Source organism: Eupeodes corollae, chromosome 2, assembly GCF_945859685.1.
Source record: "Eupeodes corollae chromosome 2, idEupCoro1.1, whole genome shotgun sequence".
NCBI lineage: Eukaryota > Metazoa > Arthropoda > Insecta > Diptera > Syrphidae > Eupeodes > Eupeodes corollae.
In genome coordinates, this window is record NC_079148.1 from 86632576 (window position 1) to 86655449 (window position 22874).

At 31.8% G+C, this 22874-nt stretch overlaps 1 protein-coding gene across 10 annotated transcripts in view; it reads right to left on the reverse strand.

Annotated features, from left to right (window-relative positions):
• The window catches only part of LOC129948559 (uncharacterized protein CG43867), an 89357-nt gene that overhangs the window by 54640 nt on the left and 11843 nt on the right, over nucleotides 1–22874 (reverse strand). For 7 of the 10 annotated variants that reach the window (XM_056059646.1, XM_056059642.1, XM_056059644.1 and 4 more), the window contains exon 3: nucleotides 21152–21244. In XM_056059646.1, the coding sequence (XP_055915621.1) occupies nucleotides 21152–21244 (93 nt within the window). Of the gene's footprint in view, nucleotides 1–4138; nucleotides 4779–7611; nucleotides 7992–21151; nucleotides 21245–22874 lie in introns of those variants that run through there. The other 3 variants (XM_056059649.1, XM_056059648.1, XM_056059647.1) reach the window with 1 other exon arrangement.

Below are 22874 nucleotides of genomic sequence, written 5' to 3' on the forward strand. Positions count from 1 at the left end.
TCATTTTTGCTTTTTAACACACTATCACGAAGGGATAAGAAAAGACACTAACCATTGTCTAAGACCCTGACTAAGTTAAGAGAGCAAAAATTAATTGCGTCTAAACATCTCGCTTATGCAAGCGAGAGGATAATTTTACAAAATTCTGAAAATAATAAAAATAAGGTTTGGAAAATGTTAAAAAGCGCGCGCGTTAAACAGAATTTTGAAAAGCGGAATTTTGACCCCAACCCTATATATGTATATGTAGGTACATATGTACATATATATTTTACTAATATTGATCGATTCAGATGATGAAATAAGAAGGACTTATTTGATAACATACATTTATGTTTAAAGTCACAACGAATAAGGAATACCAATTGCTCATTTCATTCAGAAGCTCCAATATGTCAGTTATTTTTTACTAAAACTCATCCAAGCTGGCTAGGATTTGTTAATAGTCGTTGAGGGGAGAGTAAGGTAGCTCAGGCGACAAAGTTTAATGACGGATTTGTATAGACAGTTAAAAACAATCATATTTTTCTATGGGACGGGGGGTCTAACTCCCCCAGTTTAGGCGGTAGGAGCAATTTTAAAAAATATCTATGTACGTTAAATGGAAAACAAATTATTAAAAAATAACGGTAATACTTAAAACTAAGTATTATACAACATTCTGTTCTATTAGTCAGTTTTAAGATCAATTGAAAATCATGTATAGTTTTTGAAAAAAATAATTTTAAACTCTTAATCTGAGTAAAAAAATATGTGTAAAGTGTAATTTTTCAATACTTTAAGATTATCGACTATTGTTTCTATTTTATAATTTATTGCACTTATCAAAAACTGAAAACAAGATGATTTTATATACGGACGGGATAGACCCCCCTCCCATAATAAAAAAATGATTGTTTTTTACTCCTTGTCGTCTGAGTTATCGTACTCTTGCCGTCGTTGAAAATTCGGCTATGAAAACAAAATGCAGACGTTTTAAACTAACTTTTAACTTATTGGATGTAAGAACATGGTCTTTCATTTCTTTTTTACATTTACTGTTAATGCTTTACTTGTAACGCTAAGACTAATTATTTGAAATTTTAGGTTAACCGAGGTATAGCTGCATTTATAAAATTGTTGTTGGCAACGAATTTAAATAAATTCCACGAAGCAAGTTTTCGAAACCAAAAAGTGCGTGGTTTCACGTTTGTCTAACCATGTATAGTGTAGTATTTTTCTAAGTCTTTTCAATTGTATGCTCTTCGTACATTATATTCATTGTTAATCATAGTTTTCCATGCAATAATAATAGAAACCTCATATCGTCTGAAGAAACAAATAATATGTCTCCCACAACCCTAAGTTCTGCTCAGCTTTATTTTCGAATAAAAATTAATTCATAAAATGTTTTAACTTTTTTTTAACCTGCAACCATAACGAACAAAATTGTTCCAATATGGACCATGGGGTGTTGCAGGGCTCGTTAATTCAGTTTTTCAGAATTTTCGTATCACTCCATTATTTTGTGGTAATACCCACACTCGTATGAATGCTTAACTTGCATTATGTTCATTGAAAAGTTTGCGATAAAATACTTTTGTGGGGTTCGAAGAGCGCATGGTTTCTGTTTCTGTTTCTGTTCCTGTTCCTATTTCCATTTTCTTTTTCCTTACTACCATTAAATGCGCCCCTTTTGTGGAATGTTAAAACTCATATTGAGTGCTACTGTAAATTTACATTTGTTCCTGGTTACAGCTATTCGGGCACGGGATTTTGCCATGGCTTTATACAGTTAATAGTTGAAATCAGTTTTTTCCTTTTCTAACTATGAGATAGCAGTGGATGCTCAAGACATTTAGTATTGAACGTGACGATATGATAAAAGTTCAGCTAAGCAAAAAAAATAGGTACTGATATTAACCGGATAAGTACGAACTTATATCATACAAAAGAATATAACAAACATAATACATATGTACATGTATGTATACCTAAACATGTGTATTGGACTGGAAAGGGTTCCTTTTTAAGTTTATATTTCTGGACTGGAAAGGGTTGTGAATATGGTTACTTTAAATGTTAATCCTTGTATCTACTGTCATGTACTTGTCGGTTCGGTTTGCAAGACATTCCCTTAAGATTTCGCTCTACACCTATAAAAACTACACATTATGCTAATTCTGTCTGTACAAAAAAAACGTCTCATACAACAAGACCCTTTCAAATTTTGTTTCCAACTTTCAGCTCTCGTTCTTATAAGTTTATGACAATGTGGCGTTCATTGTTTGAGTTAAATTGTCATTGTGTGCCTCTTTAAATATTAAAATGGCTTTCCCGCGGGCATAGTATGGCATAAGAGATATTAAATTTAACATGGAGATAAACGCTGGATCCTGTAACAAATGTAATATGTAAATGTAAAAACTATAAATATGTGTTGATGATCATAGTAATAAAAATGGTGATGGTAAATATGTGTTTATGATCATGGTAATGGTAATGGTAATGGTAATGGTAATGGTAATGGTAATGGTAATGGTAATGGTAATGGTAATGGTAATGGTAATGGTAATGGTAATGGTAATGGTAATGGTAATGGTAATGGTAGTGGTAATGGTAATGGTAATGGGTAATGGTAATGGTAATGGTAATGGTAATGGTAATGGTAATGGTAATGGTAATGGTAATGGTAATGGTAATGGTAATGGTAATGGTAATGGTAATGGTAATGGTAATGGTAATGGTAATGGTAATGGTAATGGTAATGGTAATGGTAATGGTAATGGTAATGGTAATGGTAATGGTAATGGTAATGGTAATGGTAATGGTAATGGTAATGGTAATGGTAATGGTAATGGTAATGGTAATGGTAATGGTAATGGTAATGGTAATGGTAATGGTAATGGTAATGGTAATGGTAATGGTAATGGTAATGGTAATGGTAATGGTAATGGTAATGGTAATGGTAATGGTAATGGTAATGGTAATGGTAATGGTAATGGTAATGGTAATGGTAATGGTAATGGTAATGGTAATGGTAATGGTAATGGTAATGGTAATGGTAATGGTAATGGTAATGGTAATGGTAATGGTAATGGTAATGGTAATGGTAATGGTAATGGTAATGGTAATGGTAATGGTAATGGTAATGGTAATGGTAATGGTAATGGTAATGGTAATGGTAATGGTAATGGTAATGGTAATGGTAATGGTAATGGTAATGGTAATGGTAATGGTAATGGTAATGGTAATGGTAATGGTAATGGTAATGGTAATGGTAATGGTAATGATAATGGTAATGGTAATGGTAATGGTAATGGTAATGGTAATGGTAATGGTAATGGTAATGGTAATGGTAATGGTAATGGTAATGGTAATGGTAATGGTAATGGTAATGGTAATGGTAATGGTAATGGTAATGGTAATGGTAATGGTAATGGTAATGGTAATGGTAATGGTAATGGTAATGGTAATGGTAATGGTAATGGTAATGGTAATGGTAATGGTAATGGTAATGGTAATGGTAATGGTAATGGTAATGGTAATGGTAATGGTAATGGTAATGGTAATGGTAATGGTAATGGTAATGGTAATGGTAATGGTAATGGTAATGGTAATGGTAATGGTAATGGTAATGGTAATGGTAATGGTAATGGTAATGGTAATGGTAATGGTAATGGTAATGGTAATGGTAATGGTAATGGTAATGGTAATGGTAATGGTAATGGTAATGGTAATGGTAATGGTAATGGTAATGGTAATGGTAATGGTAATGGTAATGGTAATGGTAATGGTAATGGTAATGGTATGGTAAGGTTATTAATTGACGATTAGGGGCAGTGATAAATATTTAGGGGTTGAGGGGACCTACTGTTTAGTGTTTTGAATATGAACGTAAATGTATCAACAAAGAACAGCACTTGTGAAAAAAACTTTCAGTTCCATACCTGTTTAAAAAATGTACCCTTTCAAATATGCTTGTGATGACAAGAAAGTTATAACCGTGGCATGATGGTTAGTGCGTTGAACTGGCATGTTTTTTGAGAAAAAATGTCTTTATAACAAAACCGTTTGGTATTAATTTTTTTTAATATTTTCGTTCGAATAACAACTCTTGTAAATGAATGAAACAAAAATGAACACTCCACGGACTCACCTTTCTTAACATTTCTTCTAACGACTCCATATCTAATCCAGTGTAGTTATTATTAAACTGACTGGAAGAATTTGATGATGTACTAGTGTAACGTTTTCTCCTTCCCAAAGCTGGCGAGTTAACCAACGAACTGGGTCCACTGAAGGGTGCATAAATCCCACTGACCCCGCCGACACCATTTAAAAAATTCACTGTGCCTGATGTCGTCGTAGTTATTGGTGATGAAGTTACGCCACCACCCCCACTAACAACATTGCTTTGATTGTGGGCCGTATGTGAAATAATACTAGCTGCACAAGCCTTCAAGTTGACAACCGTCGGATGCTGATGAATGTTTAAAATTTTCGATGGAGACGAGGATTGCGTTACAGTTGGTGGTGCAGCAGTCGTTGTCGATGAGACAGAAGCGCAGGTGGAGATTATCTGCTGCTGATGCTGTTGCAACTGTTGCTGATTATGATGATGTGCATCAAGCACTTCAGCAGTTGAATCCATCAAAACTGCTGTATTCATACTGACTGGTCCTTAAGTTTCGTTAAAAGACAAGTGATTAGCAAAAATAAATGCATAGGGATTTCATTTCATTTCCATTGTCAGTTATTAATTCAATGTTGAACCCACATGCGAACAAATTATTGTTCTATTTGAGAAAAACATATCGAATTGATTGACGATCAAAAGTAGAATAAAGTTAAAGAATGAAGATGTCTTTAATTTTTCGTTCAATAGTAAAACCAAATTACGAAAGAAGAAATAATTTCTTTTTGAAAATTAAACCTGAGTAAATCTATAATATGATAATATGAAAATAGTAAATTTTCAAGGAGGTACAAACAACCGTTCTAAAAAATTAAAAAAGGAAATTGTGAAGTTTTTTTTGTTTAATAAAGTTTTATTTATCATTTGTAAGATATTTTGTTATAAAGATGTGGTTTTTTCAGGCTTAAAATAAAAGCTGGTGGTAGTCTTTGTGTAAAACAACCTTAAGTTGTTGTAAATACAACATTTTTTTTGATTTTAAGCTTTTCATTGTATAATTTTGGGATCACTAGTTTTTTGTCCAGGGCGGATTGATCTTTAAAAGTTACATGCCTTTCTTGTTACTTATAATGAAAAGTATTTTTATAACATAAAACATTATTGAGAGGCAAAAAGGAATTGTTTTCTCTATTATTCTAAATTACTTTGCAGAAGCAAACATTAAAAACGAAAAATCAATCTTACTAATATTTTGTCAACAACTTATCGATTTTAAACAAATTAAATAAATAACAAACAAAACAAATTCCAGAAAATCAAACATTGATGAAAAAAACATAACAATTTGAACTTATTTCGTGTAGAAATATAACGTGGGCTTGGAGTGCAAGCCTCGCTACTTCACTTTTGATCGAATTAGTTAGCTATGCAGTTGGAAAGGTATAAGCAAGACTTATAATCTGACATCAAAATTAACGTTCACTTACAATTTTCAGTTGACGAATTCGCGTGAAGAGTAAAACAGCTAACTCATATTATCAAAGAATAACTGCTAACTCCATATCAGAATGGCATAAATTAGAAATTGTATTCTCTTAAAATTTAAGATGTTTTATGTAATTATTTGAATCATAAGGTTTTTCTTTTTAATTTTATCGAAGTTAAATTTTTTAAAAGTATTCGGCCTGGCTGGGGCAATGGTGATGCTAAAGTTAATGATATTAGAGCATTTCGATATGTTCCCAATAGTGATTTTTACTTCAATCTAAGGTTTTCGGATGATTGGACTTCAACTTTAGCTGTCTTCAAAACCTGCACCAAACCAGGAAGAACATAACTGCCAGGAAATTCTTCAATATTTAAAAAACACCTTACATGAAGCCAATTTTACGACAACCAACCTCATTAACCTCAAATTCCTATTTGAGTATAATAGTGTTCCTTTAAAATATCTTTAAAAACCTCTTCTTTTTTCCTTTTATAATTTATTGTTGGTCTTTTATATTTATTTTTGTTTTATTTCTTTAAGAAAGATAACCTAAGTTGAATACAGTTTATATTAACAGTATATTTAGAAGAAAATTACATTAAATTTATTGGTAAACAATTTATAACGTTGTTTTAATTTTTTTAGGAAAACCAGCGGAAACCAACATTTGTTTTGGTTTGTTACGGAAAAAAACATGCCAACGCACAAAAATGCAAAAAGCTACGAAAGAATGCGTCCTTTTGAATCTGCTTAGGTGTTGAAATGAAGAGTACTATTCAACACACAAAATGGTAATTTGTTTAAATTAACACCAAGAACCATTTTTAAAAGTTATTTCTTTCTCCTGTAAAATTTACTTTAATGGAGCTAGCAGATTTAACCTCTAAGCCGACGATATGGAAAATATAAGGTCTTTATTCATTTTATGTTGTTAGGAGTTAAGGAGTTAGGATTTATTGCAAAGAAGATTTTTTGAAACGATAAAGCAACTATCCCTACTGAAACGTTGGGAAAGTTAAAAGTATATTTATAACATATACCTATGTTGAAAGTCACTCTAGTGAGAAAAATATTACAAAAGTCTTAATTTGGAATTTGTTTTCCTAATGAAACGAGAAGACGATTTAATTCAACCATAATTTGTTTTCTGCAATTGCACGAGAAAAACAAAATAAACTCTTAGAGCTATGACTAGCAACACAAAAAGCGAGCAATTGAAGATGAACATTTATATGATAAGTGGCAAAATCTTTTATAAACATTATTGTAAACGATGATCGGCTGATCTGTAGGTACTTGAATTTTAAAATATTTCATAACTTTTTCACTTGCATTTAACACAGAGCAAATGCCTTCTTAAAGTTTTGATTTACAAAAATACCAGCAAATATTTCTTTCGCATCCAACTATGGTATTTGTCAAAATATGTCAAATTTATTTGGTACTTGAAAAAAGCTTAGAATATACTCTGGAAAACGAAAAATCTAAAATCTCACTTTGTGTCATAAATGTATGTTTATGTATTTTAAATTATTATTTACTTGATTGATTTAAAGACGATTAAAAATCTTTCACAAAAATGTGGATATATTTAAGTTCAATGTTGCAATCTTCAACAATGGATTATTTTCTTTTTTAAATGATCAGCAACAAATATTTCTTAAATAGCTAATCTGGAAAATTACTTGTATTCAAGGCATTTAACGAATGTTTTCCAAAATACACTACTTGCAAACATTCGTCAAATATGATAAGAAGTCGATGCTAATGTGCCATTGAAATCAGATTTCATATACCTACATACATATGTCAAAATAAAATCAAACAAAAGTGAAAATAAATATTCGGTTGAACGAAAATCCAAAGATTTGCATCATTTATAAGTTTCCCAAGGAAATAAATCTTCAACTTTAAAAAAAACTTTTTCACGTTCACATTTACCCCCAAAAAAAAAACAAAGGCTGACTGAAAATTTCCTTAAATCACAAAAAAATTCACACAACACCTGCACTTTTCAACTTCCTTCTCTCCAAGGAATTTATATTATTTGGAAAAACTTTTTCTCCCTCCTTCAAATTTTCATGAACGTTTTTCTATTGCCAGCAAAAAAGAAAAGAACGAAATCAATTTATCACAACCGCGCGAACATTTTTTATATTTTTTTCCATCGTTTCTTTTTCAAACTTTCGATTTCTTTAAAATGGGAAGGAAGGAATACAAGCGGGAACAAATATTATCTCAATTGAAGAAAATTGTGCACGTTTCTAAAGTGTCATTAAAATCTCAATTTTTATTGATTCAAAATTTTCAATTTAAGTTCTACACAACAACTTTTTTTTTTAGTTGAGAGAAGCAGAGGTAAGGAATTCACTTTGGGAACGAACGCCGGACATCACGAATCAAAGCTTGAGTGCAACTGAACTTCAAGTACTTCCTTGATGTATTTCTCTCTGGCCTTTTCACGAATTGGGTGAGAAAATACTTTCTAGAAATGTACCATTTCGCGCAGAACACTGTTCAAAGAGAGACAGAGAGAGAAATTGTGAGATATTTTAGATAAGAGCTCTCAAGTGGAATGAAAAGTGAAAACTACAATATAAATATTCACCCAGAAAAATATTACAAATGTCTTTCAACATCGGAGGACATTTAAGACAAATAACGATACACATAAGGTAGGTATGTTAAAAATGAAATTCTTCCCCAGATTTTCAAAACTTTCTGACAACTACCCCATTGCCACCGCCTCACAACGGGATAGATATTATATCATACGGCGAAAGTCTTGGAGATGTGCTGCTAACCAAATATTTAGGGACCAACAAAATTACCAAAATTCATATGCTCCATAAGATAAATTAAAAATTCAAGTTCAACAAAGGTGTGAAGTAAATTACTGGGATATTTGACAAAAAAGTCCTCAATGGTTCTTATACAAAATTCATGCGCACGAAAGAAATTACTTTTTTGGAAAGCCCTATCATAAAATAGAATTATATTAAAAGGATTTCCCGGACTTTCCAATGAAAACATGTTCCCACAGCATTGTTTGAGGAATAAAAAGAAACCAGCTGACAACTAATGTAGTTCTGTTCTTACTGAAAACTGAGAGAAGAATTCCAATAGTTGGGAAAGATTCATGTTACATATATCAGTATTTATGAAACGAACCTTGATGTTAAATTTATGAACTCCCAGGGAGACTTTTCGATATTACTTAAGTTTAAGTTTGCCAAAATACATTTTTTTAAGAACGGAAAGACACAAAAAGAACCGTTATTACAATCGTTTTGAAGAATGTATAGTGTAGGTATGTTAAGATTTCTTCTTATCGATTTTCTTATAGAATGTATATTTTCTGTAGTTTACAGAACGATAACGGACTTTCAAAGGCTGTAATTCAAAGTGGTGTAGAGAGTAGTGTTTAAAAATATTATTTGTGTTAACTTTTAGGAATAAAAAATGATTGGCCAGTGGTGAGGGCTACAGGGTGACCCTTAATTCTTTAATATTATTTTAGTGTGTTATTTTGATATAATTTTCCAACGATTTGTTACAAGAATCTAAGAATAAAATTAACTTTTAACAAATTATGATTACTGATTAAGTTGAAGCCAGATATCGGAATTCTTACTTATGGATTTTACTATTTATTTATCCATTCAACGTTGCATAAATAGTTACACATTTAAAAAACTCATTTACGTATGATAAAATAGTATCGAATAAGTAAAATAAAAAATAGGCAGGGATGCGACCAAACACTGGTAACTTCCCATGGTGGCTGTCGATTTATCTTGCTAAAAACTTTAACAAAATGTGCATAACAATATTTTGTGTGAGATAAATAATTTAAAGTAAATATCTTTCTTTATTCTCCTAACAAGTCGAAAACCATTTCTTAGCAGTTTTTTGTGGTTTTTGTAGGCTTACGTATTTTTAAAAAAAGTTGTCAGTTAAATTTGTATAAAAATGAACAAAAATTTCCAACAATATTTTGCATTATGATGAAATAGATTAATTTTCAAATATTTTTTTGTTAACGAGATCTTTAGTCAAAAATCAATTTTAGTAGTATCAAGAATCGAATATCAATTTTTATCAATTTTGCGTAACGTTTTTTGTAGATTTATTTTTTTATTAAAAAGGAAATTTCAAACAATTTACTTAATGTCAAAAACAATATGAACTGTAAGATGAAATTAGTTTGAATCCAATATTTGGAATTTTTGAAAAGATATTTGAATCAAAAATCAGGTTATACCACGTTTCAGAAATGTTTCTTAAACGTTTTTATTTTTAGTAAGACAAACTGTCAATTCGATCATTCCCAACATTCCCATGAAGCTTATATCCAAAAAATTTTAACAGAATATTAAAGTCGATAATCATTTTTTACCAACTTAAAGTAATATTTTTTTTAAATGTCAATTCGGTATTTTTCAAAATTTCACCAGATGTCAAAACCGTTATTCTTCGTTGCATACAATTATTTTGGAGATGTAATTATTTTTATTCTCAGTTTCGTTGATATAGAAAAAAAGAAACTATTATATGTTTTTTTTTTTCAAAGTTATGGGCCGTATTATCACTCGCGACTCGCCTAAAAAATAAGCGATTGGAATTCACCAAGTTGACGTTCGCCTTAAACTTCAAAAAATTGGCGAATTGAAATGTCGTTCTATTACAATTGGTGAATGCTCGCTTTTATCTCTCATAATTGGTCGAACTGTAATTCTTGGTGACTCTGAAAAAATCACAGTTTTCTTTTAATTCGAAATAGTTGTCTAAATTTTTGTTGCGACATAAAAAAAATTAGTGAAAATCAACAAAGGTAAGAACAAATTAAATAATTATTAAATAAATTATAGTTACAACTTTTATTGGTATAGCATTTAAAGAACCAACAAGGCCCAGTTCTCAAAGTTGGTGGAGCTAATGGAGGCAAACCCCGACATTGCCAAGGGAGTCGGGACGTTTGGATCATCCAAAAAAAACCAAGCCCAATATTGGGATTCGTTTGCCCTTGAACTTAACGCATTTGGACCTCCTATACGAGAGGGTTAAGAGTGGCATAAGTATGTAACAAAGAATATTTCGAAAGGTTTTAGAAAATAAAATTTTATAGGTTTGGCTGGACTATAAATTAAAACTGAAGAAGAAAATCGCGACAAATAAAAAGAATGTAGTCGCAACAGGTGAAGGACCTTTTCGGTAGTTGTCTTTGTTCCATTTGAAACAGGCAGTTGACAATTTGCTAAGTTTACAGCAGGCTGTAAATCCAATGGGTAATACGTTTGGAACAAATTCAACTGCAACAGTGAAACAACCCGATTCAAATGATGCAGACATTGAAGTTAAAGATACTTCCTTCTCACATACCAAGATATCTTGACCGCTCTCCATTTATCCACCACCTTTCCAACAAATCCTTTAACGCACTATGATTCCACACAAACGAGTCATGCGTAGAACCAGGATATCTAGAATCAATAAATCTTATTACTCCATTATTGTCACACGCCTTGGAAAAGTCTTACCTAATAATCAAGATTCAATTTTGAAGTACTTTACCACGATCACATTTAAGCTGTAAAAACCTTTTCTATTTAAATATTGGTGTTGTAACTGAGCAGGAGCTATGATACCAATGTGAGTTCCGTCTACACAACCAACTATCCCTGGTAACCCTGCTCTTTGAAAATTAGTTTCTCGCTTCTTGCTTTTCATTAGTGGTCATATCTGCATTGATCCAAACTGGGCAGATTGTTGCTTCCAGCAAATTAAGAACTTTGTAAAACTACTGTAACTGTAGGTTGTGAGAAACCTAGCTCAAAGTCATTTCCTACACTATTTTGATAACTTCCACATCCGAGAAATCTTAGTGCCCATGCAAGTTTTAAAATTGGTGGAATTGCAGAACTGTGAGTCGTTTGAAATCCTGAACTTATCTGACTTTAAACATATTTAAATGCGTGTTTGCTAAGCCGTAAGTATAACACTATTCTATGAAAAAAAAATCTAGTTAAATTTTATCAAAGTAATTGTTAATTTTATTACAAATTATCTGGTACTTCCAGTGGGTTGGAAGCATCTCTTAAACTTCTCCTCAATCTGTAGATCATGATTTTTTCTTCTTTATTTGTTACTTCTTCATTTTCATCCTCGAAAAACAATTCAACGCTGCTAATCATCTTTATTTTTATTTACTTTTTTCACAAAAACAATATTCTTCAATCTGACTTTATAAAAATGTATGACAATGAATGACATTTCACTTTCAGTTTTTAATGTTGGCAGTTTTGTTTTCAAAGACGAATTACGGAGTTCGCCATTGGTAAAGCACCAAACTGTTAATTCGCCAAAACATTCGACTTCAGGCGAATTTTCGACTCGCGAGTGATAATACGCCCCTTTAACAGTTTAATATAATATAAAATGTAATTCATGTCGCTAGAGTTATTGGTTCGTAAGATATTTATTTATTTGAAGTCGATATCTCCACTGGTTCTTGAGTTAGGGACGACGAAAAAATCTTTCCGAACGTACGTGCACACGCACGCACAGACATCTGTCTAAAAATCTTTTATTAGACTCCAGGGAACTTGAATCGCCGAGAAATGTCAAAATGTTTAATTTGACAAATCGGACCTATTACAATAACTTTCTATGGAAAGTTAATAAAAAAAAAACGTAACCTAATTATGTACTACATTTTTCATCAAAGCTACGCCATGCATATAATTGTAGTATTGAATTTAATAAATGCCTGAACTGACTCCTTTAACACCAAGAATTTTGTTTTAATATACAATTTTTTTCATAATGAAGGGTTTAATTTTATCATTAACCTACCTCTCTCTCTACTAAGGAGCTATGCAAACTTAAATTTTGAGAGTATAAATAATATATGTATGAACAGTATATGTATGTATAAGTATACCTGAATGTTACCAAGCTAAGCAAAGTTAAGTTCAATTCAATAATCGAAACCAGGTGCAGTACTTGAAATTTAAAAATCTATCTGAATAATTTATAAGGCTCCGCATTGACTTGTCGCAATTGTTTACAGAGAAAACTTACTATATGAAACCCAGTCCACAATTCCAAGGATCAGCCTTTACGAGTACATGTACATCAGAAAACTTGGGCAGACACATATTTCATTGTTTTACTAGTACAAAGAGGAGGGACTTTTTATACAAAACCAATCCCTCAGATTCAGGTCTTCAAGCACCTGGATTTCTCAAAAGCTACTACATATTATGCTCCCAGAAGTTTTTGCCTACAAAGTTACCAATGCTGTCACGGTTGCCGTGTTCGTTCTTTTAAATCTTTTGTAAGTTGGTTTAATTTACTATTTATGATCGCAGTTTAATTTGTATTTATTTAGTGTTCAGAAAATTTATCTAACGTTAATTAAGAGATTAATTTTTATAACATTTATTTTGAACAAGTATGTTATAAAAATAAAAACAAGTTTAAGAATTGAATTCAAACTTTAAGGATAATTCCCCGTCTTCAGTTTTCATTTCGTAAATCTTTACTTGTGGTAAATCCAGTACACAAATACACGAAAATGAATACTTTTGTAATTTGTAGGGAATTTTTATTGCAGGCGGCAACCGTGACCAAGTTGTATCGAAAGGTTCTCGCATCGATGACTAGTAAATTAATGGTGAGCAAAGTTTGAGAGTCAATGAGGAAAATGTGTGTATTTATGCATTCCTTCGTCCTTGGCTGATGTAAGAATTGGCAGATGCCTCAGTTTACTCTGGGAATCTTAAATTTCAAGCATCAAGCTAAATGTTTAAATACCAAATTATTAGTTGACATTTGAAAACGCTAAATAAAATAAGACCAAATATCAAATTTGCGGCAAGCTCTGAGTTGGTTTTAGTGGATAATGTTTATATGAACCAGAGTTGGAAAATAATGATTACTTTTTGCAATTTATTTCAACTTTCATTTCAATTACAAGTAATTTAACTATTGAACTTTTTCTATTGCAATTAAAATTTATACATTTTCATTACCTGCAGTTGTAAGTAAAGAAAAAAAATCAATTGCAAATAACATAATTAAAAATAGTAATTGGATTTTGCAAGTAATTGAAGGAAAACACGGTGTTAACTACATTTAAGGTAATTGATTTCATGGATTGTAATTCATTACACGCTTTGTATTTATTAATAACGTCCGCCTTCGCACCGGTAGACATAAATAAGTACAGATATTTAAGTTATAAGCCTGCTAATTAAAACGACCATGAATCACTAAACTAGAAAGAATTGTACGCTGATCTTAAAGCCTCCCTATACACTACGTTGGCTGTGGTATTTGTAGGTAGCAACAAAACGTATTGCTTTTCAGGAGATCCTACTCGAGAAAGTGGCACATACAATTGCCCGTGGGAAAAGCACTCTTTCCTTAAGTCGATACCAACTATGGAAAAAGTTTGGCGCTGGGATTTATTTATTGTTATAGGACAAAGAATATTTTTAAAGGGAACTTTAACCTTTTAAAGGTATGGGCAAATCAGTTGGTATCATCGGTATCTGGGCAAACGTTCGAGCTGACCGGCCGCTGGACCCGTAATAATAGTTGCTACAATCACATTATCTCTTAATCCTTTGATCAATAGTATTTTACTATTACAAACATTTTTAAAAGCATTACAGGCGTACCTATTTTTAATTTTAGCAAGCCAGCAGGATTGAGGGAATATTTAAAAGCATAACAGGCGTACCTATTTTTAATTTTAGCAAGCCAGCAGCCGCATCATAGTGCAGTGCGGGACCACTGTTTTACATGAGCTCTATGACTCAAGGTGCACTCATCCAAAATAATCAGCGACTTGGCCTGTAAGAGCTTTCCCAGTGGATCATTTTTTCCGATTGAACATACAGACTGTTGATCTAAAAAAAAGCAAACGGTAATTGTTACGTAGAGTGAGCCGTTTTCCTATCATTTAATAATAATTTGCAGCAATTATTGACAATGCCACTGCCAGTGCTTTTTTTCGTATAACCGTACTTTTGCCAATACTAAATTGGCAAGAAAGGTTTTACCCGTGCCACCGTTATTTTCCAAACTTTCACTCATAGCATCTAACGTTATTTTTTGATCTGCCACTAACTTGGGTACATTTGAATTGACAAATTCTGCCATCAACTACATTTTGTGAGCGATTCGGAAAAGGTAATCTAAAGTCTCTTAAACTTTTGTCATTTAATTCTTTGTCCTATGCGATGAAAGACAATTTATGGCAATTTTTTTACACCTTCAGTTGGTTTAATAGGAATTTCTAAAGATTTCTATAGTAATCTAGTACTAAATATAGCCTATGTTACTGAGTGATAATGTAGCTTTCTAATGAAAAAAGAATTATTAAAATCGGTCCAGTCCTTTTTTAATTTAATAGTTACATACACAAATACAAATCTTTCTTCTTTATAATATTAGTGTAGATAATAAAGAAAGTTATTAAAATGTATTTTTACTAATAATATATTTTAACGGATCTAGTTTCATTGCGGCGATCTTCAATTAATTTGCGCGAAGTCTCTACTTGGTTTTTATACTTCATATAGAACTTTTATTATTAAAAAAACCTCGAAACTAACCTATTGGCAGAACAGTTGGTTAGCCTTCATTCAAAAGTTACCGTCAATGAGGTTTTGTAGCCTTTCAACGGGTGCCGAAGATATCAACGAAGTATTTGACCTTTCGAACATTTAACACCAATAGATATTTTCTCAAGTAGTGGGGAGACGTTTCCTCATCTGTAAAATAATTTTTATACTCCAAATTTGGTGCACTAACGGATGAAATTTTATAACAGGGAATATTCAAAAGACGAATTTAAATTTAAAAGCTTCAAAGTGAATAAAATATACACGGAGGTACAAAAAAAGTGGCGCAGTCATGTTTTTTGATGTGTTATTATTTTGATAATATACCAATATGTTTTTGCAGAGATTATTTTTTTTGTTTATCTGTATATTTGTGTGTACTTATGTTTGCATATTATTTTTCGATTTTCCTTATTACATTAGTGCATTAAATTTATCATTTTTTACAATAGACGCGAGTTATACAAATTTAGGCTTCCGTGATCCCATAAATGTTTTAATTAGTCTATTGTAATGGGTTTATATTAATTTGATTATTTATCAGTTTTTTAGTGATTTTTGTGAAAAAATGCAAATAACGGCAGAAGAAGCCGCCAAGGCGCTGACTTTAGTTGAGGATGGACGAAGAAGAAGGGATGATCGATATTTGGTGCTTCAAAGCCTTCCAGATCGTCACCAAACAGCGGTTAAGCTGTCTCAAAGACCTCGATCCGTTAGGGGAAGAACTGTGAGTGCGCAAACGGTGAGGGGGATTAGTGGAGAGTAGCCTATGAGCAAGAAGACCTGCTCATATACCAAGATTCACGTTTCAGCAGACGTCGGATCGAATTTGCTCAACTTTACCGAGATTGGACCGAGGCCGACAGGGGTAGAGTTCTTTTCATTAATGAGTCCAGGCTTTGTCTGCGCTCACCAGATGTACGTGGCAGAGTGTGGAGACGATCAGTTGAAAGATATTAATCGGAAACGGTTGCCCAGCGCGAGAATTTCTTGGGAGGTTCCGTCATGGTGTGGGCGGAATTTGCCATCTACGAAAACACCGAGCTGTGCATCGTGGAAGTATCGGTAAACTCCAATTTCAACATCAACAACATTCTGGAGGCATATGTGGTGGAACCACATACTATTTATTGAAGACAATTTCTTGCTAATGCAGGACAATGTTAGACCACACGTTGCTAGGTGCGTTACAATAAGTGGATATCGATGTAATGGCTTGGCCGCGATGAGCCCGGATATGAATCCCATCGAACACGTTTGGAATTTACTAGGAAAAATGATAAAAAGGCGACCCGCCCTTCCACAAACACTCAACAGGCTGAGATCTGTCCTAGTTAAGAAATGGGAAAATTTGGACGATACCGTGCGTCGTAACAAACCTTATCCAAGATGTTCGTGGAGGCAATACGCATTATTGAAGAAACAAGGACAAAGTTTAAAAAAAAAATGTAAAATGTCAAGTTATGAAGTTTGTTCCTGTTTTCCTTAATTTATGGTTTATTTCTAAGTTCTTCCTTTTTTTACTTTTTTTTACATGAATGAAAAATGAAAAACGTTTATTTGTTTAAGTTACTTCAAAATGCTGCAAAATTTCAAGGTGCGCCACTTTTTTGAAACTCAGTGTATTTTAATTAATTAACAAATACTAGAAACGAAAGTTCGGTTTGATCAAGCAAACAGCTTTGTTGTGAGTTTGAGCTTTACATTTATAGTTTATAAATATTTACTTTTAACATTAAAAGTAATCCAGACCAGGGTGACGAAGAAGAGAATGTATAGGTTTATAATGCTATAAGTTTGAGGAATGGCGTTTTTAAAGGCTAAACTTCAATGTGTATTTATGATTTCTTAATTCTATTTATTTCTTTTAATCATAACTATCCAGATATTTATTTAATAAAAGTTAATATTTTAATTTTTGATATATGTTTTTACAAATGCAAAAATTTAACGTTAGCCTGCATCTTTTAAACTAAAGAATTTTAGAGTTTATCATATTTTTATCAGGGAAAAATTGACTTAATAATTTAATAACAATTTTCTGTATTATGTTCATTCTGTAGAGACATCGAACCTTAAAGTAAACATTCTCGTTTTAAATATTATATTTAACAATTATTAGCAGACAGTATTTACTTAACTGTCAAGTTCTAGACTACCTTATTTTTGAAAAAAAAAACAAACGACTTTGCAACTTTTTATGGGAAATACAATTTAAGAGTTAAAATGGATTGTTGTTAGTTAAAATTTGATTTCTTATAAGTAGTTGGCAAAACTATTTAAGGTTTTAAAATAATGCAAAAACTAACTTTACTCTCTTAAAAAAGATATGTAATATAAAACTGTGTTGTAAGTTTGTCCGATGATTTTAAATATCTTTTATTGGTTTAAGGGAGACAAACGACGCGACGTCGTTCTTATACTGCTTTATTATACTGAAAATAACTAAACAATTATTTATAAATCCATGCACTTATGTAAAAGAGAGTGAAGTAAGTAACTATACTCATAAATCAAGAATGCTTGAACAGACTTCAATGCTTCGCACTAATTCCGGTAGAATTAAGGAGCGATTGTTTGACTCAACGCGATCTTTATGACGCTAATGTTTACTTAAAATTTTGAAAACTGTTTTTAGACCAAGTTCATTTGACCAGTAGTTTTTGTAACATTTTTTTTTTGTCACACAAATGTTCCGAATCGCAAAATTTTTAGAATCTCAAAAAAAAACATCAACGAATTCTAATGTTATTAAATTTTTAACGTTTTTTTTTTTAAATTACGATGTTAACCTAATTTTTTCAAAAATTCTCGAATTTCTGGTAATATCTCGTAAATGGCAAGACCTTAAGTCCTGTAAAATAAAACATCGTAAATATTATATTTTTGTAAATTTGTTTATAGAAGCTCAAATTTCTCATCCTTTCTCGAACTTGTCGGATCGCTCAGTGTTAACTTACAATGTTGTTTGAAATTATTACCACAAACATCAATGTCACACGAAGACCTCGATAGCATTGAATAAGACAATAGGTCTGAACAAACTATTTGTGTTTTTGTCGTACAATGAGGAAATTGTCAGACTCGTTTACACTTTTACCAAGTTAAATCTTTAAAAAAAAGTCAAACATATACTTAAAAAGTTAACATTTTTTGTGAAGTTATAGTTTCACAAAATTCTAACGACGAACTTTTGAGATTGAAAGTTAAAGAACTTTAACTTTTTGAATCAGTCTAATGTATATACATATTTTAAAATTAATATCTTCATGTCTCTTAAGATAATCTAAATGCTCCTACGCTAAAAGAATGCTCTTTTATACTCAAGGTACATTGCCTTTTCAAGAACATTATCCTCTTCATACAACAAAAACATTAAACATATCTTTGAAGTACCTCTCAGATCATTTAATGTCCTCCAAGAATAACAAGCAGTTACGAGTTACCTGCTTATCGCAGACAACCTCTTTAAATCTAAAAACCTACTTTGAATTTTGTTGCAATGCATGAAGCGATAATACACACAATCGCCTACTAAGCTATCGTTTGATTCCATTAAACATGCTTTCTATTTTCATATTTTTTTTTCAAAGCATCCCTTTTACAGCATTATCATAGACATCACTGAATCCTGAACAAAAATTCCTTCCGTGGCTCATCACAATCATATCCTATTTGCATAACCATGTACAATACATAGTTAAACCTAGTGATTCTATTCATTAGATTGAATACTAACAACTCAATTGTTTTGTTTAATGGACGTTTTAAAAGGGTGGTTACATTTTAAGGGCTGATGTTCATTGTGAACCACATCTAAATGTCAAGTTATTGGTTGCATTTCATTTGATATTTCTCAATTTCAGATTAACACAATTTGATCCATGATAATTTACACATTTGAACAATTTGTTAAAATTTTTCAAGCGCATTCTAAAAATGAGTATCCAAATAAAATTGTATTTTGTGTACTTTGTGATTTTTTCGGTCAATTTAATGGTCTAAATGTGCATACATTCGGAAAGATCGTGCAAAAATTTGAGCAAATCAGGTCTGTAGGAGATGTAAAAACACAAGTGCATGCTCGTACAGCTCGTCCTGCAGGAAATATTGCTGAAGAGCCATTTATCCCGTACGATTGATATTCCATTTGTATCTCCATGGCTGTGTTCGTTAAGTTATAGTGCATTTGGAATCATGTGTTTTTTGAATTGGGGAAAAATCAATCTGTTACTGTTGATATTACTTAGTTTTGGTAATGAAAATTTACTAACTGGGCTTATTTTGCAAGAGAAAACAATAGAAAAGATAATTAAGTTTAAGTATGCTATCACCAACGGTTTATCTCAGTTTAGATTGAATAAATCTTTTTGGTGTTTCCACCGCACAAGAAGATTTAAAAATGATTAAGTTTGACAGTACTTTCTAAAATGCAAATGGTGTTTCGATGTTTTCTATGTGTGAAGTGCAAGTGAGATAGTTTGATTCGTGTTAAACAATAAAGAACTGAATAGTTCAGCACCATATACTCCTTGTACTTTTTTTAAAAATTTGTTTTAAACAAAACATGCAAATAAACGGACCATAATGCATTATCTAAAAAGCCAGCTCCTCCACACAGGTTTTCCTTCACAAATTTTGACTAGACTCCAAATCGAGTCGAATCAAGCTCATTTCAACTCGATGAAGGTATAAAAGAATTGAGGCGAGCTTCAGTGTAGTAGTCTACGAAGTTTCTTGAAGTTTTAATTTTATGTCAAAGCTGCAATAATTGTTAAACGAACTTTTTTAAGAATCGCAATTTCGAGATGTTTTCTTAACATTCCTTCTTGAAAATTGTCCATTTTATTAGTTTCAGTTCGTTTTTTTTTTTTTGCTTAGTTAATTTTAACTTTGGATTTTCACAAAACTTTTTTCTATTTGTGTGTGTTTTTTTTATTGTTCTGTCAGATCTTCTTTTAGTTGTGCCAATTTTTAAATACAAAAATCTGGCTACTGCGGATCATTTTGTTGGCCATTTCTCACTGTACTATGTATGAAATACCAAAGAAACGCAATTATTATGTTTGGTGCGGTTTATGGCCTGTCAGGCAGTTACTGTCAATGGTATTCGCTATCGTAGGATGATGCCACATAGCTAATGAAACAATAGCTCTTTTGCCCGAAAAAAAATCAACATCGGGACCTTAATTTTAACCACTGTTTATTTAGGGCATTGGATCTTGTTAAAACGGACCAATAAGTTTTAAAAAACTAAAATTATTTTTATCTAACTTAAACTTATTTTTCTAACATTAGTTTAAATTTATATGCATACAAATAGCTTAAGCTAAAATAGTTTTACAATTTAATAGTTCGCAATTTGCTAAATATTTAGAAATTTACTATGGGAGTCCAAACATTTTTTTTTTCATTTTGCTAACTATTAAATTAAATTGTTAATTGACTTTTATTAAAAATTAGCATTCAAACATGTCTAAAAAAATTACATTTCGCAAATATAAACAGAGCAAAGATGCTTAAACGAACCTATTAATTGGAACTCACAGCTGCATCCACCGCTCAAATAAAACAGATGTCAGTTGAGTGTGAAGTTAAAGTAGCCATTCCGTGAAATTGTTCAAAAATAGTAAGATGTTCAAATCGTTTAAAATTAGGAAAATCATCTTTTAAGCTTATTAAATTACTAAAAATGTCCCTAACATTTTACTAAATCGTTTAAAATTTTGCGCTAATATTTATCTAATCAAACCTTTTTTATTATCTTTTTCTTTTGTTTCCTGGATATAGAAAGATCGTCTATATTGCTGAACATTTGAATAAACATTAGGGTATAAGAGCTAGTCCGTGTTTATGCACTCAAATTGGTAAAATGATCAGTTCTCAGATTATAAATTTACTGCCACTTACCTTTTCGCGCAGCATATCTCGTATGCGCCCAGCCTGGTTTTTTGATCGATGTAATTCTAATTGCAACTCAAGGCAGCGTTCTTGCCAGTTTATCTATATAAGAATAAATAAAAACACAGAATATAAAAAGTGAAAAAGCATAATACAAAAATACAAAACATTTGGAATTAAATAAATGGTATATGGATATTTGCTCAATTCTACAAAGTTGTAGAACATAAATACTTTTTGTGAAATTTTGTATTGATTTTCGTATGTTCAATATTTATTGCAACTTCAAATATATTCGGGAAGCAGCTCAGGGAAGAAGAATTTTGTTGAAAATCTTTATATTTTGTAGGATGGGAAATTTGGTAGTAATGATTGGTTTTTTATGATTAATTAAATTTTACAAAACTTTAAAACTTGAAAATGGTTATATTCGAGTCGAAAATCAATCTTTACCAGCTTCTAAAGAGTTTTTAAGATTTTATTTTTATTTCGATTTTTCTCAAAATTTTACCAGATGGCAAAAGACATGTTCCAATTTTGAATATTAAAATGGAAGTGAAAAACAGAGTTCGCTAAAGCATTCCACATTCTAGATGTCTTGTTGAAGAAACAATTTCTTAAAATTGGTGCCCAATTATGGAAAAACCTGTAAGAAAAAAGTTATTGGCAAACAATCTAAAAAGCATGTTGGTGACGTCTATTGTGATGCACTCAACAAAAAGTTAACTTCCATGCCCTTAAACGTTGCTTCACCCGTTTATTCCCTTACAAAAGAGGAACCAACTGCTGTCAACAGTTCTCTGAGTTTTATAAGAATACAAGAGGAAGACATGGTAGAGGCAATAATATCAATTAAATCGAATCCCACTGGCCTGGACCAAATGGACACTAAGTTCTTGAGACTATTCATGTATGTACTGCACTATATAACCTATATATTTAACAGCATATTGACTATTCCCGAGTTTCCTTTAGAATGGAAGAAGGCTTAGATTATTTCCATACCCAAAAAGCAAACAGGTACTGCTAGAGAATTTCAGCCGATTGCCATTCTTAAGTTTCTTTCGAAGGTGTTTGATAAAGCTATTCTGGGCAAACCCAAAAATATCTTACAATCAACAACCTGTTAAGCACCTGTCAGTCTGATGGTTTTCGACCTAAGCGAAGCTGCAAATCCGCCTTACTTTATGTAAATGATGAAATAAGAATGGCAATGGACAGCGATCAGGTTACATTGCTAACACTGTTAGATTATTCAAAGGCTTTTGATACTGTTAACCACTCAATTCTTTGTAAAGAGCTGCGAATTAACATTGCTAACACTGTTAGATTATTCAAAGGCTTTTGATACTGTTAACCACTCAATTCTTTGTAAAGAGCTGCGAATTAACATTGGGCTTTCTTTAGAGTACTGTAAACTTGTTCTTTCGTATCTCAACGGAAGGCAACAATGCGTGGTAGCCAATGCATACTTGTTCATATTTCGCAATGTTTTGAGTGGAGTGCAACAGGGATCTATTCTTGGACCAATCCTCTTCTCACATAAATGAGTTACCACAAGTTGCTAAACATTATTTAATTCATCTTTATGCTGATGATTTGCAGCTCCTGATAGGTCCACTTTTTGGGGTTAAAAATGATGCCGTAGCTTTAATGAACGAGGAACTGCTCCGCATTTCACAGTGGTAAAAAAAAAACGATCTCCACCTTAGCACTGTCAAATCAGCATGCC